Source organism: Dama dama, chromosome 18, assembly GCF_033118175.1.
Source record: "Dama dama isolate Ldn47 chromosome 18, ASM3311817v1, whole genome shotgun sequence".
Lineage (NCBI taxonomy): Eukaryota > Metazoa > Chordata > Mammalia > Artiodactyla > Cervidae > Dama > Dama dama.
The window spans coordinates 63,332,598-63,348,628 of NC_083698.1; the positions used below are offsets into that span (position 1 = coordinate 63,332,598).

Below are 16,031 nucleotides of genomic sequence, written 5' to 3' on the forward strand. Positions count from 1 at the left end.
GTGTTTGCTGTGACCAGTGTGTTCTTTTGGCAAAACTCTGTTAGCCTTTGCTCTGCTTCATTCCGTACTCCAAGGCCAAATTTGCCTGTTACTCTAGGTGTTTCTTGACTTCCTACTTTAGCATTCCAGTCCCCTATAATGAAAAGGACATCTTTTTTGGGTGTTAGCTCTAAAAGGTCTTATAGGTCTTCACAGAACCGTTCAGCTTCAGCTTTTTCAGCGTTACTGTTCAGGGCATAGACTTGGATTACTGTGATATTGAATGGTTTGCCTTGGAAACGAACAGAGATCATTCTGTCACTTTTGAGATTGCATCCATTTCGGACTCTTTTGTTGACTATGATGGCTACTCTATTTCTTCTAAGGGATTCCTGCCCACAGTAGTAGATATAATGGTCATCTGAGTTAAATTCACCCATTCCAGTCCATCTTAGTTCGCTGATTACTAGAATGTTGACGTTCCCTCTTGCCATCTCCTGTTTGACCACTTCCAATTTGCCTTGATTCATGGACCTAACATTTCAGGTTACTATGCAGTATTGCCCTTTACAGCATGGGACCTGATGGGTAAGTATGTATCTATTTGTGAAGGCCTCTGAGTCCTGAGGATGCTATGCACTGTGCATTGCAGAACTCGTCTCCCTTTACGTTGGGCCCTGTGGGTAGGGGTGTTGAGGAAGCAGACAGATGATTTCCTGGATTATGATGTTCTGTCTGTGCATATATGCATTTGTGTGTGGATGTGGAATGGGTTTAGGTCTATTTGTAAGTGGTTAAGCCTTCTATTTAAGAAAGAAAGGATACAACACTAGAATGTTTTCCTGGAAAAAACAGTGGATTTCAACTAAAGTTTCCATTATCTATACTTGGTGCCCAAGAGAGTCATTATATCATAACTTATGGAGACAGAATTCTTGATAGCCAAGTCAGGTTTGATACATAATTGCTTTTTGAAAGATTCTCTTATTATTGTATAATAAACCTCTCCTCCATTTTTGCCTCCTTTAGACGTCATTGTTTCCTTTTTTAGAAAGTTATTTTTAATTTTTTTTTTTAAATTTTCCACTACATGAAATTCTGTATGGGATTAGTATCCTCAGTCAGGTTATACAGTTTACACATTTTGGGATAGATTTTTGGTAGATAGTTTTCCTCCTTTCTTCCCAAAGAAAATATTATCAAGAAGAATAGAAAATTACCAATTCATGGTAGCTGGTGGTGTTATTAGTAACATTGTCCATGCCCATGTCCTTGGTGGGGCAGGGAGTGGGTTCTGAATGTTATTTCTGAAGATTATCCCTTACCACAGGGGAGTACAAGTCATTCTGGAATCAGAAATCTGAGCAGAGCACCTTGGTCACTAAGTAGATTGTATGGTTTTCTTCCTGCCTGTTTTCCTGTTTTCATGTCTTTAGCCCCAGAGGCAGGGGTTTCATCTCCCTTGCCCCATGGGAGAGTGGCTTGGCCTGGGGGCTTCCTTCCATTGCATCCCGTTTCCCAAGCCTGTTTCTGAATTCCTTGCATTGTCCATCCTTAAAGCTCTTGCAGCTTCAGGGAGATAAAAAAACACCTCTTCTAAAGTATAGTTAGCATCGTCTTTTGTCTTTGTTTAGACTCATATAAGCCTTAATGGCACATTTCCCAAAACCAGTCAAGTTGCAGGCAAGAAAACACTGGGATAAAAAAATTCAAAAACAAACAACCTCAGTGATAATCTCAATACTGCTTTAGAGTCACAGGTTTTCTAAAACTAAACCTATTTTCCTAAAGCATCCCTTTTTTTCCTACCTTTCTTTCTCCTCCTAAGAAGTCTGGCTGACTCATCAACTCATTTCACAGTGGTTTTCGCTGGCAGTGCCAGGGTTGTGTACACCATCTGAGTACAGTAGGAAAGGCACAATGGTTGCATTGCATTAAGTGAAATGTCCATTGTGTGAGTGTATCTATTCCCCTTTCATTGGGTGATATCCAGAAATAGTGTGTGCAGGAATGTGCAGGGGCTAGGCGACAGCATGACGCTGATTTTGCTTTTTCATTTTGGGCACCGTCACACAAAATAATAAAGGGCGCGCCCTGCAGAAGAATTGTCTTTTGTGTTTGTCTCTGGGGCCTTGTCAAGGTTTATCTTTCCATCCTCCAACCAGGTATGTGTTCCCAGGAGCCACCTGAAACGACAAGCTCAGTACAGTTAACGTCTTTCAAACCTCGATGATTAGCATTAGGCAGTGCTGACCATTCTTTTTTAAGTTTGCGTTTCATTTTTCTGGCCGTGCCCTGCAGCCTGTGGGATCTTAGTTCCCTGACCAGGGATTGAACCTGCGCCCCCTGAGTTGAAATTGCTGAGTCATAACCACTGGCCTGCCAGGAAGTCTCAGAGCTGACATTTAGGACTATGCCTCACCCCTCACCCCCCACCCCTCCTCGGGCTTGTTGTGTGGTCTTGGCACCCGGAAGTCACACTAGCTGACAAATCTGTTTTACTAAAGACTGGGTGGGCGTGGCCATGGGGCAGCAAGACAAATTGCTCCTCTTTTTGTGCAGGCCCCTTGAACAGCTTAATCACCAGAGCTGAGGCCAGAACTATCCCCCTAAAGACTGATCTCTTGAGTGGTAAACATTTTCTTTTTCCTTTTTTCCTAACAGAAATCTGGCTGGAAATTTTCACTTTAGAACTAAGTTAAAAAAAAAAAAAAGAACTAAGTTTTTTGTTTTTGTTTTCATGCTGAAAGATTTCAGGTGCTTTTGCATTTTTCCCCTCAGAGAAACCTTCTCTGCTGCTTCAAATCCCACTTCTTCTCTGCCTCGTTAATGACGTGGCAGTTGTGTTGGTGAATCTTATTTAAGAAAATGACTGCTTGCAGAGTTCCGGTTCTAGATGGCTGACTGAAGTTTAACTCATTACATCGTGTGTAAATGTTCCTTATTTGTGAGATTTGCTCCCAAACTGGGACTTTTAAGTAACTAATCTCTGTGAAACAAATGTTTCTTCCTCCCAGACCTGGGTGTGATTAGTCAGGTTTCAAACCCGGTGGACTGTGTGTGAATTGCAGCCACAGAGGAGCCCTTGTTAAGCCAGACTTCGGTGGTCCATGACCAAGATGCCCTGAGGGTGTGTGTCACAGGCTCACTTGGGCTTCCCTGGTGGCACAGGGTTCCATCCCTGAGTCGGAAAGATCCCCTGGAGAAGGAAATGGCAACCCACTCCAGTATTCTTGCCTGGAGAATCCCATGGACAGAGGAGCCTGGCGGGCTGCAGTCTATGGGGTCACAAAGAGTTGGACGTGACTGAGGGATTGAGCGCACACACGTAAGACTGGGATGCTCACACACCAGCTCCCCCTCACCTGCCCTGTGTCCTGTGCAGGGATCTGGGGGTCAGCTTTCAGCCTGGTGCTTGAAAGGCGCTGATTTAGCTGATATGTCTAGTTGGGGATCTCCTTGCTTCCTCATGATTCCCATTTTGGCGTGAAAAGTGTCAAGTTGGCTGCATGTATTTGAACGCCCACGACGCCCGTATGGTCTTTTGGACTCAGTGTTCAGCACTTTATCAGTCAGTACTTGGTGTGCTTTTGCAGTCCTGTGACTCAGCGCCATCACAGCTCCCCGAAGCGGCAGAGTGGAGGACCTCCCTGAACCGGGGACACATTTTTACCTCCCCACCTTTTTCTTCTCATTCTCTTTCCTCTGTCTGGAATACCTCGATGTCTGGCTCAGTTTGCGAGGTCAGCTCAAATGTCACCCACTTGATAAAACCTCTGCTCACTTGGATGTGTTTCCTTGCCTCTGAACCTCAATTATGCTACCTCTGACCTTTGTTACCAATTCATTCATTCGTTTATTGATGCCTGCTATGTACCAGATTTGGGATCAAGCCCTCTCTCACTTCTGTCTCTCTCATGGAGCTTACATTCTAGGCTCGGGAAATAGCATACATAAACAGCACATGCAGTACATAAGTCAATTATATAGTATTTTGGAAGGGTTAAAATGGAATGGAATGGGAAAAGGAAAAATAATAGCAGGATTGGGTTGGTCAGAAGTGCAAAGACTTCCCTCATAGCCCAGTTGGTCAAGAATCCACCTACAATGCAGGAGACCCCAGTTTGATTCCTGGGTCAGGAAGATCCCCTGGACAAGGGATAGGTTTCCCACTTCAGTATTCTTGGGTTTCCCTTGTGGCTCAGCTGGTAAAGAATCTACCTGCAAAGTGGGAGACCTGGGTTCAATCCCTGGGTTAAAAAGACCCCCTGGAGAAGGGAAAGGCTACCCACTCTGGTATTCTAGCGTGGAGAATTCCACCCACTCAAGTATTCTAGCCTGGAGAATTCCATGGACAGTGTAGTCCAGGGGGTCACAAAGAATTGGACACGACTGGGGACTTTAAGTTTTCACAAGGTGGGAGGAGGGGGAGATTGAGTGCCTATTAAGCAGACACGCCTTAAGTTGGCTGATGGTCATGATGGTCATGGTCACACACAATGTGTGTGCCTTCTCCTTTGCCAACGGAAGGGACAGAGTCTGGGCCCGTCACTGACTTATCTGCCAGCAGCACTTAGCACAAGCTGCCTTGTGTGTGGTTGGTGCTCTGTAGATAAGTGATGAAATGGGAATGAAGGTGTAAACACGAATTTGAGGACAAATAAATAAGCTCATCTCCTGTTTTTGCTTTTTTCCTGTTCTTAAAAAAATTTATGATAAATCTGTGCTTAGGAAGTTGAGATTCCACCCCTATTAAGTCAATCTTTTCAAGACAGAATTTGTCACTCGACCTCAGTGGGTACAGGGGTTTTGGAAAGTGTTGATCCATGTCTGGACTGCTTTTTGCATGCAATAACACAATTCTAACGTACACACCTCAGTTCCATGTAGAAGAGCACAGAGGACCACAGTTTGTGTAGTGCTTTGGCCAGGTTTTTGTTGTCAAAGGATCATTTTAAAAAATAAATAAATAACCATAGGGAACTGAATAAGGGAAAACATTTCAAGAGTATATTTTTTTTATCAGTTTGCCAAGAAAAACTCAAGGGTCTCTTGACAACCTCTGTGTTTAATTAGCTTTCAGTTTACAAATAGTTATCAAATGAAAGAACATTATCCCAGGGCAGAGCAATACCTAATGTGGATTGTGAAGGTACAGATGTCACGTGACCAGTGAGTGTGCATTTCAGCTCTTACCTGGGGTGTAGAGATTATGGAAAATCAATGCAGAATAGCTTTCTGGGCTGCATTCAGAAATATAACTGGGTGTTGAATTAAAAAAAAGAGATCTAAGGCTGCAGTTGATCCAGTGCTTTCAGATGCCCAATTTAAAATGTAAGTGGATGCTGCGGCTGATACAGTTCTCCTCTGACAGCTAAAAAGCCCTGTATAATTTAAAGCCCTGAGTTCCACAGCCTCCCCAGGAAGAGGGTGTCATAGATACTAGAATATCAGTGTCAGGAGGCCCCCGTGGCCAACCTAGTTTAGTGCTTTTCCTACTGCCCCAGCGGAGTCTCCTAGGGGCTCAATGTGGGGAGGGGAAGGCTCTGAGTGCTTTCCAGGCTGCTGTGTCTTTACTTGGAAAGGAATGAGCTAATCGAGATCACGCTATTTCTTTCCAAGTATTTTTAGCCTCAGAATCCTTCCTCCATGCAAACTTTTACCCAGAAGCATAAAGACAATAGACCTGGTCAAAGTATTTTGAGGTGAATTGAAAAACAGGCATGGGACTGGAGGAGGTAAGACACAGCTCTAAGTGGCATGTACCACAGTTGTAAAAGGAGTTCAAAAAATGCCTTTCTGGGCCTGTGTCCTCATGGGCTTAGTGTGGGGATCAAATGGGGCAGACTGGGAAGCATAGTGGATAAGAGAGTGTACGCTTAATGCATTAGTGAAATGTAAAATATCACTATGTTTTTCTCTTTTGTACCACTAGAACAATCATGTAGGTTGTCAAACTGTGTTCTAAGGAGCTGGGGATCATTATAGGAAGCTTAAGGGACCCCTGTTCTGCAGACAAATCATTTTCTTTTTATCTGCTTCCTTTTTATCTGTTAGGCATCTAAGTAGAATCTCCTTTACGGATAGAGCTCTATAACTTTGACAGAGTTTGAAAACTAATCTAGAAGGAGTTTTGCAAATAAATAGGTATGCTTGTTTGAAGTGCTGGTGGCCATCTATGCCTTTTGAAATGACCAGATACAGAATATTCAGGGCAGAGACCAGCTCAATACCTGGTACATGAAAATAGACCGCCACTATAGATGTCTTCTTTATGCACAGATTGGCTTGAACTAAAGAGACTGAAAACTGAGTGAGTGGCAAGACTGAAACTCACTGTGGAAACCTTTGAGCTGCTTTGAGATGTGTGGTGTCTTTTAAGTCTGGGTGTTCCCAAGGCCTTTTATTTCTTGGCTCTGTTTGTAATGGATGTGGTGATTTAGTGTAAGTACCAAGGTGAAAACTAAGTGGTACCTGACAGATAATGGCCCTTTCTTTCTTCTGTCTTCATTTTTTAGTGCACTTACATTTCAATCAACCAAGTTCCCAGGACCCATGCCATTGTGATAAGCAGACCTGCCTGGCTTTGGGGGGCAGAAATGGGAGCCAATGAACATGGAGTATGCATAGCCAACGAAGCCATCAATGCCAGAGAACCAGCTGCTGAGACGGAAGCCTTACTGGGGATGGATCTGGTCAGGTACTGCATGGTGACTCTTAGAGACAACTGCTTTCAACAGGTTGGGGTGGGGATGGGCTTCATCTCTCTCAAACCTCATACTTTGTTATGCAGTCCTTCCAAAGAAGACTTACACCTTTTGATGTAAATTTGGAGGTGGTGGAAAAAAGAGTAGACTACAATGGAATATTATTCAGAAATAAAAAAGAATCAAGTGCTGATACCTGCTATGCTTGAAAACGTTATATTAAGTGAAAGAAGCCAGACACAAAAAAGTCACATATTACATGATTCTAGTTACATGAAATACCCAGAATAGGCAAATTCACAGAAAGTGGTCTCCTGGGGTTGGAGTGGGGGATAGAGAGGGATTCCTAATGGGTACGGGGCTTCTTTTTGGGGTGTTTGAAATGTTTTAAACTTAGATTATGGTGATAGTTGCACAGCTTTATGAGGATACTAAAGATCATTCAATGACACTTCTAAATGAGTCAATTTGATGGTCTTTGAAATATATCTAATAATATAGAAAAGTAAAAAGAAAAATATATATAAAACACATAAAATATAGAGGAAGAAAGAACAGAAACTGCTTCCCTCCTTTCCCCTCTATGTCTCTGTCCTCTTTTCTTCTTTTCTCTCCCCTCCCAGCCACAGTGTAATGCATTCACGTTTATTGCATTAGTGAAGTGCAGAGGCGGGCCTATAAGCTTGGCAAGATGGAGGTCTCTGTTGGCGTGTTCACTAATGTGTCACAAGCACTAGGGCTGTGTCCCTGGTGTGCAGGAGCTGATCAGCAGCCAAGTTTGAAAAGAATGACTACACTCGAAGGCGGCAGGAATGAAACGACATTCTGAAATAGTTTCTTCTTTCCCGATGTAGTGAAATGCAATGGACTCGTGGCATGGTTGAAGGGGGATTGGGCTGGGAGCTGGAGGTCTTGATTTTCAGTGTGGAAACACCATTAGTGTCGGTGCCCATCATTTGTTCAATGTGAGTCCTAAATTGGATGACCTCCAGAGCTTCCCAAAGGGGACCTCCTACAAAAAGGAATAGAGGTTTTTACATTTTATAGGTTTTGCAGGGAGAAATTGCGCATCTACACAGAGATGTCTGTGGCCCATAGCTTCTTTCACCTGGTGGACAGGTCAGTTTGCGACACCTTTTTGATGCCGTGTTGCCTTTATGCCTTCCTCACCCTTCCCTACTATTTCTGTTGTTATAAACTCAGAAGGAGCAGGTCCCCTGAGCTGGAGAAAAGGAGGAAAAAGCCTCATATTTATAATGAGTTCTCTCTTGATCAACGGAGTGAAATGGAGAGAATAACAAATTTTCAGCTTATGTTTTGACAGCTGTCCCAGTAGTTTTACCTCTATGTTTAAGAGAAATCCTGAAAATGAAGAGTTAGCAATGGAAAATAATGCCCCTTTTATGCCTCATTTACAACCTTGCATTTTGAGTTATCATTGTCTTCATGGAGGGGATTAATAGAACTGGCAAATATCACCGTTTAAACAGTTGATTTCTAAGGGATGATAGAAGAGAATGGTTTTTTTCTTTCTTCAGTGCTTCTGATGTATCTTTTCGAGTTCATCAACCTATAAGACAACCAAAGTTATTGAATATGTGCTTTGTGTTAGACTCTGTGGGCACATGAAGAAGCTCAGACACTTCAAAGAGATCTGGTCTGTTTGCAGGGAGAAGACAGAAAATTGAGCAATGCAAGATTTTAGACCAATTTAAGATGACAGGAGGAGAAATGTGTCTCAAGGTGGTTGGAGATTTTTAGCCACATAAATGGTGCAGAATCCTAGGCTCTCAGCAAACACCGCTGGATGTTCAGAGATGATAATGGGCTGCGTCCGTTTAGGAATGCTTCAAGGAGATGCACTTCACCTGTGTCTACAAGGCCCAGGGATGTAGACAGAGAAGATATATTTAGCACGTAATTGAGGTTGTGATAGTTACCAAGGTCTGGGACAGTAACACATGTTGGGAGTAGATGACAGGGTAAGTTTAATTGTAGTCATTTAGCTTCAACTCCTTTTCTGGCCACCCATGACCAGCTATTACAATACAAAGACAGGTGTGTGAAGAGGACCCTGCCCTGGTGTCTGCACCTTGAGTGGCTCTTTGTGAGTTCAGGGTCTCAGCTTTACACCAGCTATGATCAGTTCAGTCACACACAGTCAGATACTGAGGAGCCATTCCATACCAATTGAATCCGAAAAGTGACCCCTGAGCCAGAAGGCCTCCTAGATCAATGTCTAAGAGCCTCCCAGATGATGGGTGCTGTAGCTCCATGTGTTTTCAGAGGGACTTAGGGCCGGGAGTGCGTGCATGCTCAGTCCTGTCCGACTCTTTACGACCCCATGGACCCCACCAGCCTCCCCTGCCCAGATTTTCCAGACAAGAATAGTGGAGCGGGTTGCCATTTCCTCCTCTAGGGGATCTTCCTGACAAAAACTGTAAAACAGGTACAAAGTTTATTATTAGAGACACAGCACAAGGTATGGGAGCGCACACGAAGAAACAGCTTGTGTTTAAGTCAGAAGCAGGGCAGAAATAGACACCAAAGAGGAGTGCGGCAAAAAGGTGACTTGAGTCTCATATAAGACAGTTCTTCCTGGTGTTTTTGGTGAGTGTGAGGACTCACTGGTGATTTGAAAGGGGATTCAGCCAGTGTCGGTTCTGCTCTTCTTAGGTGGAGCAATGTAAAGAATCCGCCTGCCAATGTAGGAGACACAGGTTCGATTTCTGGGTCGGGAGAATCTTCTGGAGTAGGAAATGACAACCTACCCCATTATTGCCTGGAGAATCCCCTGGATAGAGGAGCCTGGCAGGCTACAGTCCTTGGAGTTGCAAAGAGTTGGATACTACTGAGCAACTGAGCCCACACACTAACCAATGTCTGTAGGTGGAAAGAACCTGTGGAAATAAGAGTTACTATTTCCCAAACAGTGTTGTGTAATGTGTTTTGCAGAGAATATTTCATTTAACTCTCACCACAATCTAGTGAAGTAGGTATGGCTCCTTCTGTTTGGTAGACGGGAAACTGAGGCTTAGGGAGATTAAGGGACTTACCTGAAGCTTCCACAGAGCCTGGTGTAGGGTGCCTGCCTCCTCAGGGAGGCTGCCTCTGTACTAGAGTGCAGGTTACTTCTCTCCAGATGGAGGCCAGTCAAAAGGTTTCACACACCTTTCTTCTAAATCAGTGCAGCCGTTAACATCGACTTTTCCCCCTCCTGCTTTCATCCCTCTGGCTAGAAGCTGGGAATCTTTTGATAACCAAAACACAGTGAACAAGAGAGGCCTTGCAGGCCCCTTGATTTGTGGGGAATAAGAAAGGTTATTTGCATCTGCATCCATATAGGCTCATTCCTAAAAGGTTGGGGGGGGAGGAATTGACTTATTTTTATGACTTTCTCTAGGGCAGTGATTACATGTTTACAGGAAAACTAATTATAACTTGCATGTGTATGCTCAGTCGTGTCGGACTCTTGCAACCCCATGGACTGTCGCCCGCCAGGCTCCTCTGTCCATGGAATTTCCCAGGTAAGGATACTGGAGTGGGTCGCCATCTCCTACTCCAGGGGATCTTCCCGACCCAGGAATGGAACCCGCATCTCTTGAGTCTCCGTTGCCAGGTGGCTTCTTCACTGTGCCACCTGGGAAGCCCCATGTTTCACCTTAATTGGGATACAATGGCACAGGGGTTTTCCTAATCAGTGGAAGACAAGCGAGCAGTGTTCCCAAAGATGGGAGCTTGCAGCAGGGGAGTGTGGAGGGTGCTCATCTTCCTTGGTGAGCTGTGTTCACCTTTCCAGAAAGGGCACAGTGAGCTCGACATATCAGTGAGAAAGTCATTGACCCCAAATAGGCATTTCTTCCAGAATTTTCCATAAAAAATAAGGATCTGAATTTGGGAGCATCTAACTCCAAGACCCAGAATAACCTGACCAGGCACAGATTTCTAAAGGATTTGAGTTATGCTGAAGGTAGATGTCAGAGTGAGACTCTAACAGTTGATTGATAATTAACTGCTGGCACAGTTAATTTCATTCCTTTTCCTGCTCCAGTCAAGCCCATGAATGAGGTGTAGCAGCCAAAGTGAAAGTAGGCGTGGAGACCACAAAGTCCCTGTTCTCATTTGGCACCACATGAATGCGCCTCATCTCGGAGGGGAAATGTTGGGAAAGGCTTTAAAATAGACCTCTTGATGGTGGGTGACTTGTGGCCTGGATCCCTGCAGCCTGGTATATCTCTGGATCTCAGGTGGAGAGGATGTGACCCTCTGTCATCCACAGCCTTGGCAGTGGTTCTATTCTCGGCCCATGGCACGGAGGCCACCTGGGAATGGTCGGGTGGGACAAACAGTGATCTTTTTCCCATGGTCCTGGCACGAGGGGTTCAATCAGAATCATGTCTGTGGATGAGTGCAGAGGCCCTCCTGCAGACACTGCAGAAGGCACCAAAGTCAGTGTGGGATGCAAATGGGCAGAGCAGGAGGAGAGTAAGTTAGAAACTGCAAAAGAGGGACTTCCTGGTGGTCCAGTGGTTAGGACTTTGCCTTCCAGTGCAGGGGCCATGGTTCCATCCCCAGTTAGGGAGCTATGATCCCACATGCTTTGGGGGCCAAAAAAAACAAAAAGCAAAAGCAATACTGTAACAAATTCAACAAAGACTTTAAAAATAGTCCACTTCAAAAATTGTTTTTTAAATTTTTAAAAGAAAATTGTGAAAGAGAAGTTACAGCTGCCGAAGGTGACCTTGTTGTCCCTGGCTGGGTGTTCACAGGCTCCTCCCAGTGCTTGTTTGCACGGGTAAGTGGGGCCCTGCAGAGGCTCTGGGTGCATTCTGCCTAGAATGACCAGGATTCACCAGGGACCTGTGGAAAGCAGGAAGGGCCCTCCTGTGTGGCCAGCTCTTGGCTGTGAGAGGTACTTGGCAGCACATTTGTTTGCTCTGGACCTTTGAGATGAGGTGTTTATCTCCTCTGCTCCTTTTTGGAGAAGATGGCACAGACCAACAGAAGAAGAGTCCACTACTTCATCTTCTAGTGAATTTTTTCTTATATGACTCCCCTAAGGCTTCAACTTCTCAAAGCATTGCCTTGTCATCAAGGCTTCCTAAATAAGCTTAAATTGAGAAATGCCAAATGAATTGGTATATAATTATCTCTGAAAATAAGCCTGTTGCAAAGATAAATCCAGATCATGGAGTCGCATTATCTCTTCGTCTCTCTGGCAGCACAGTGCAGCGTCCCTTCAGGAAGAATCAAGCTGGGTGAGTTGTAATGGTAATTGCATCTCAAGTTGAAAACTCACCCAGAACTGGCCTCTGCTGCCATCTTAGGAGGGCTCCATTGCCTCTATTCTGAGACTCCATGCTTCTGTCACCAACATTACAATTTGAATGAAGAGATGAATAAATAGAAATTTACTGAGCACCCATTACGTGCCATTCTCTTTCAAATCAGCCTGAGAGGGAAACAGTACTGTTTTTCACTTTACAGACCAGACAGTCAAGGTTTGAAAAGGTTACTCCAGGTGGATAACAGAAGCAGAATTAGAAATGAGGTCCCTTTATCTCTGAGTCACTTGTTTTTCTGCCACAGTCTGCTATGTCTGAAAACTTAATGATCACCTACTTGGTCCCGGGTGCCAGCGCCATGTATTTTCATGTTCATTGTCTCATAAAACCCATCCTCCTAGTACTCGGTGAGGTAGGTGCTTATTTTACTGGTGACATAAAACTGAAGTTCAAATATATGATATAACTTGCTCAAGTTACATGACTTCCCAGGTGGCGCTAGTGGTAAAGAACCCGCCTGCCAATGCAGGAGACATAAGAGATGGGGGTTCTATCCCTGTAAGGGGAAGATCCCCTGGAGGAGGGAATGGCACCCCACTCCAGTATTCTTGCCTGGAGAATCCCATGGACAGAGGAGTCTGGGGGGCTACAGTCCATAAGGTCGCACAGAGTCAGACTAGCATGCAAGCACGCAGGCTCAAGTTACGTAGAGGGCCGTCTCTGCGGCCTCTTTAAGGAGTCTCTTCATTGGGAGGGCTGGAGGAGATGGGTGTTTTACTTTGGAAGAAGTTTGTCCTTTTAAATGACTGAAGCTGTAAGTCACACCACTGGAGGGGGGCTGTTAGGTAGGAGGAGAAGTATGTAGAAAAAGGGCTGATCTTGTCCTAATCAGCCGCCCATTCCTAAGGAGATGGTGGGTGAATTATCTTCACAGAGGACAGTGGCTGGCTATAGAGCACTTCTGGTACTAACCCGAATACCTGGTGTAGAATCATAGAGGTCGGGGCTGGACTGGGCAGAAGTTTCCTTTTGCCCAGAGGCAGAAGGGACAACAAGCCACAGAGAGGTTGACTTGTTAAGGTCTTCTGCTCAGCTGGCCAGCTTCAAGGGAGTGAGAGTTAGAAAAGAGAAAAAGGGAAGTGGCCAAGCTTCCTTTCAAGAGAGAGAAGCCACTGGGCTCCTGACTGTGGAAAGGGCATGACCAAAGACAGAAAGGCCCCCATGATTTTGAATGGGATGTGTGATGTGTATTGTGAGTTCAAGTGCTGTTTATCTGTTTGCGTATCGGCCTGAGTATTTCACATAGTTATGCATGTCGGCATTCTTCATGACTCAGCTCGGGCCCAACCTTTGACGCCTGTGCTAATAATGAGGTGGTGTGAAATGACAGAGGTGTGCTTCTGGTCTTCTTACTTCAGGCTTGGTTTAGAGAGAGGGGCAACAGCTAAAGAAGCCTTAGACGTCATTGTCGCCTTGTTGGAAGAACATGGACAGGGTGGGAATTACTATGAAGATGCAAACTCCTGCCACAGCTTCCAAAGTGCGTATCTGATCGTGGACCGTGAGGAGGCCTGGGTGCTGGAGACTGTAGGGAAGTACTGGGCTGCAGAGAAAATCACAGGTGAGTGGGGGTGGCTGGTGAGGAGTTTCAAGGACAGGAAGAGCTAAGGCCACGGTGCCTGGACTTACAGACTCTCTCAGTGCTACATCTGCAGGCTCTAATGTGCTCCTCATTTCTGGGCACCCAGATAGACACATATTGGCACGGACATTCCATTATTTTAAAACAATTCATTATCGGGAATTCCCTGGTGGTCCAGTGGTTAGGACTCCATTCTGTCATTGCCAGGTACCTGGGTTCAATCCCTGGTTAGGTTACTAAGATCCTACAAGCCGCACAGTGGGGCCTAAATAAATAAATAATTCATTATCAGGGCCACTGTCTTTTTCTAACTGTTGGGGCCTGGAAAAAATCTGAATGAAGAAGTACCATATTAAAAAAAATTTTTTTAATGTATATATAGATTTGAGCAGAGGGTGGTAGTTAAGCAAGACTAACCTGGTGAGGAAGAATGTCTGGAGCTGCAACATTTGTGAGTCCTGTTAGCAGCACAGAGCCTCTTTCAAAGAACCTTTCACTTTTCTCATGGGTAGTAAATGCCTGGGGTTTAGTTTGTCAGGTCAAGTGACTCACTCATTAAAAATGTGATAAAATGTGTCAGGGCTGCTCAAACCTTCTAGGAGATCTTAAAAGAAGACCAAGGATCTTGTGTTTCTCTCTCCAGAAATGGAATTGATTCCTCCGTATAGTTAGAGTCAGGTTGCCGGGGAGAGCTGCCCTGTGATGTCCATTTCTTGATAAAGTCTTTATAAGTCTATTTCTAAATAACTGGACTTTGTACTCTTTACAGAGGGAGTCAAGTGCATTTGCAATCAGCTTTCGCTCACGACTAAAATCGATGCAGAGCATCCGGAACTCAGGAGTTATGCTCAGAGTCAAGGTTGGTGGACGGGAGAGGATGAGTTTAATTTCTCTGAAGTTTTTTCTCCAGCTGATGACCATCTAACCTGCTGTTCAGGCAAAGACACCTTAGAAAAGCAAGAAGGTGAGTTGGGGTGTTCCTTACAGTTCTCTGTCTCATACCGTTTGTCTTGCAGCTATTTCAGAGACCTTGTTTGAACTTAGGCGAATAAGCAAAGAGGCAAAGTGGAGAACAGACCTTGTCCTGTATGTGGAAACTGACTTGTGCTAAAGTCCTTGCTGTGCAGTCACATGACCACAACTTGCATTTATTTTTACATTATGCTTTTTTATCCACGGACATTTCCTGCTCCCATTTCTCCCTGAAATGCTGATGTCACTATGCTTGTCTTTGTAACAGTGCAGCCTTGCTTATACCTCAGCATTTGTACATTTGACTTATCTCCTCCGTATATTTTCCTATTTTCATTAGCCTGCTGAGTCTTGACATCAGGGGTCTTATCTTTTATTCACCTTAGGATCCCCTTGTGATGCCTGTTATGGCCCTTTGTTCCATGAACACTTGTTGGGTCAAATTGTTGAATTCCTTTCATGAGCCCTCTATTTTCCACCCAGATATTCACTCAGCCAGAATCTATTTTTAGGTAAATGTGGTGACTGGTAGCTTGTTACTTTTGTGCCTGAGTGGAAAACCCTTCCCTGTAAACCACAATGGCCACATTTTAAATTTGCTGGTGAGACATGTGTTTTGTAAGTCAAGCCTTTGGTGATTTAGAATAGGAGTTGGTAAATTATGACCTGTTGATGGATGGAAATAAAATTTCACTGGAATACAGCCACCCCTGTTTATTTTCCTGTTGTTTATGACTGCTTCCGTACTATGTGGCAGAGTTGAGCAGTTGCAACAAGTCCAGCAGAGATTATAGGGCCTGTGTCTCTGTGTGTATGTGTGTGTGTGCTCAGTCGTGTCCAACTCTTTGCAACCCCATGGACTGTAGCCCGCCAGGCTCCTCTGTCCATGGGATTCTCTAGGCAAGAATACTGGAGTGGGTTACCATTTCCTCTTCCAGGGGATCTTCCTGACCAAGAGATTGAACACGCGTCTCATGAGTCTCCTTCATTGGCAGACAGATTCTTTACCACTGAGTCATCTGGGAAGCCTTACAGGCCCCATAAGGCTAAACTATTTCCTGTCTGATTCTTAAAGAAAAAGTTTGCCGACTCTTAATCTAGAAGAACACTTTAGGACTTTTGCTGTAGAACTTAATTAATATATTCTGAGTAGAAAAGTAAGAAAGTGCTATTTAAAAATGAGACTCTTATAAAAAACCACAAGATTTTAATTGAAAAAAATCTAACTTGGTCAAAGTATAATATATAATACCAATTGTAAAGTAGTCCTGCCAAAAATATCCAACATAGACCTGATGCAGCTTCTGGATCTAACTACTAGTTTGCCAGAAATTCAGAGGATAGAGAAGAACATTATTAACACCATCGGCAAAGTGCATCTTACAAAGTTCAGAGTGTGGGAGACTCAGGAGAAATGGCCCAGCAAATAAAATGCAAGGGGTGGGG

At 44.3% G+C, this 16,031-nt stretch overlaps 1 protein-coding gene across 1 annotated transcript in view; it reads left to right on the forward strand.

Annotated features, from left to right (window-relative positions):
* Positions 1–16,031, forward strand: part of SCRN1 (secernin 1) — a 62,017-nt gene that overhangs the window by 30,096 nt on the left and 15,890 nt on the right. The window contains exons 3-5 of the mRNA XM_061165450.1: positions 6,498–6,679; positions 13,390–13,592; positions 14,383–14,577. Of these exons, the coding sequence (XP_061021433.1) occupies positions 6,498–6,679; positions 13,390–13,592; positions 14,383–14,577 (580 nt within the window). The remainder of the gene's footprint in view (positions 1–6,497; positions 6,680–13,389; positions 13,593–14,382; positions 14,578–16,031) is intronic.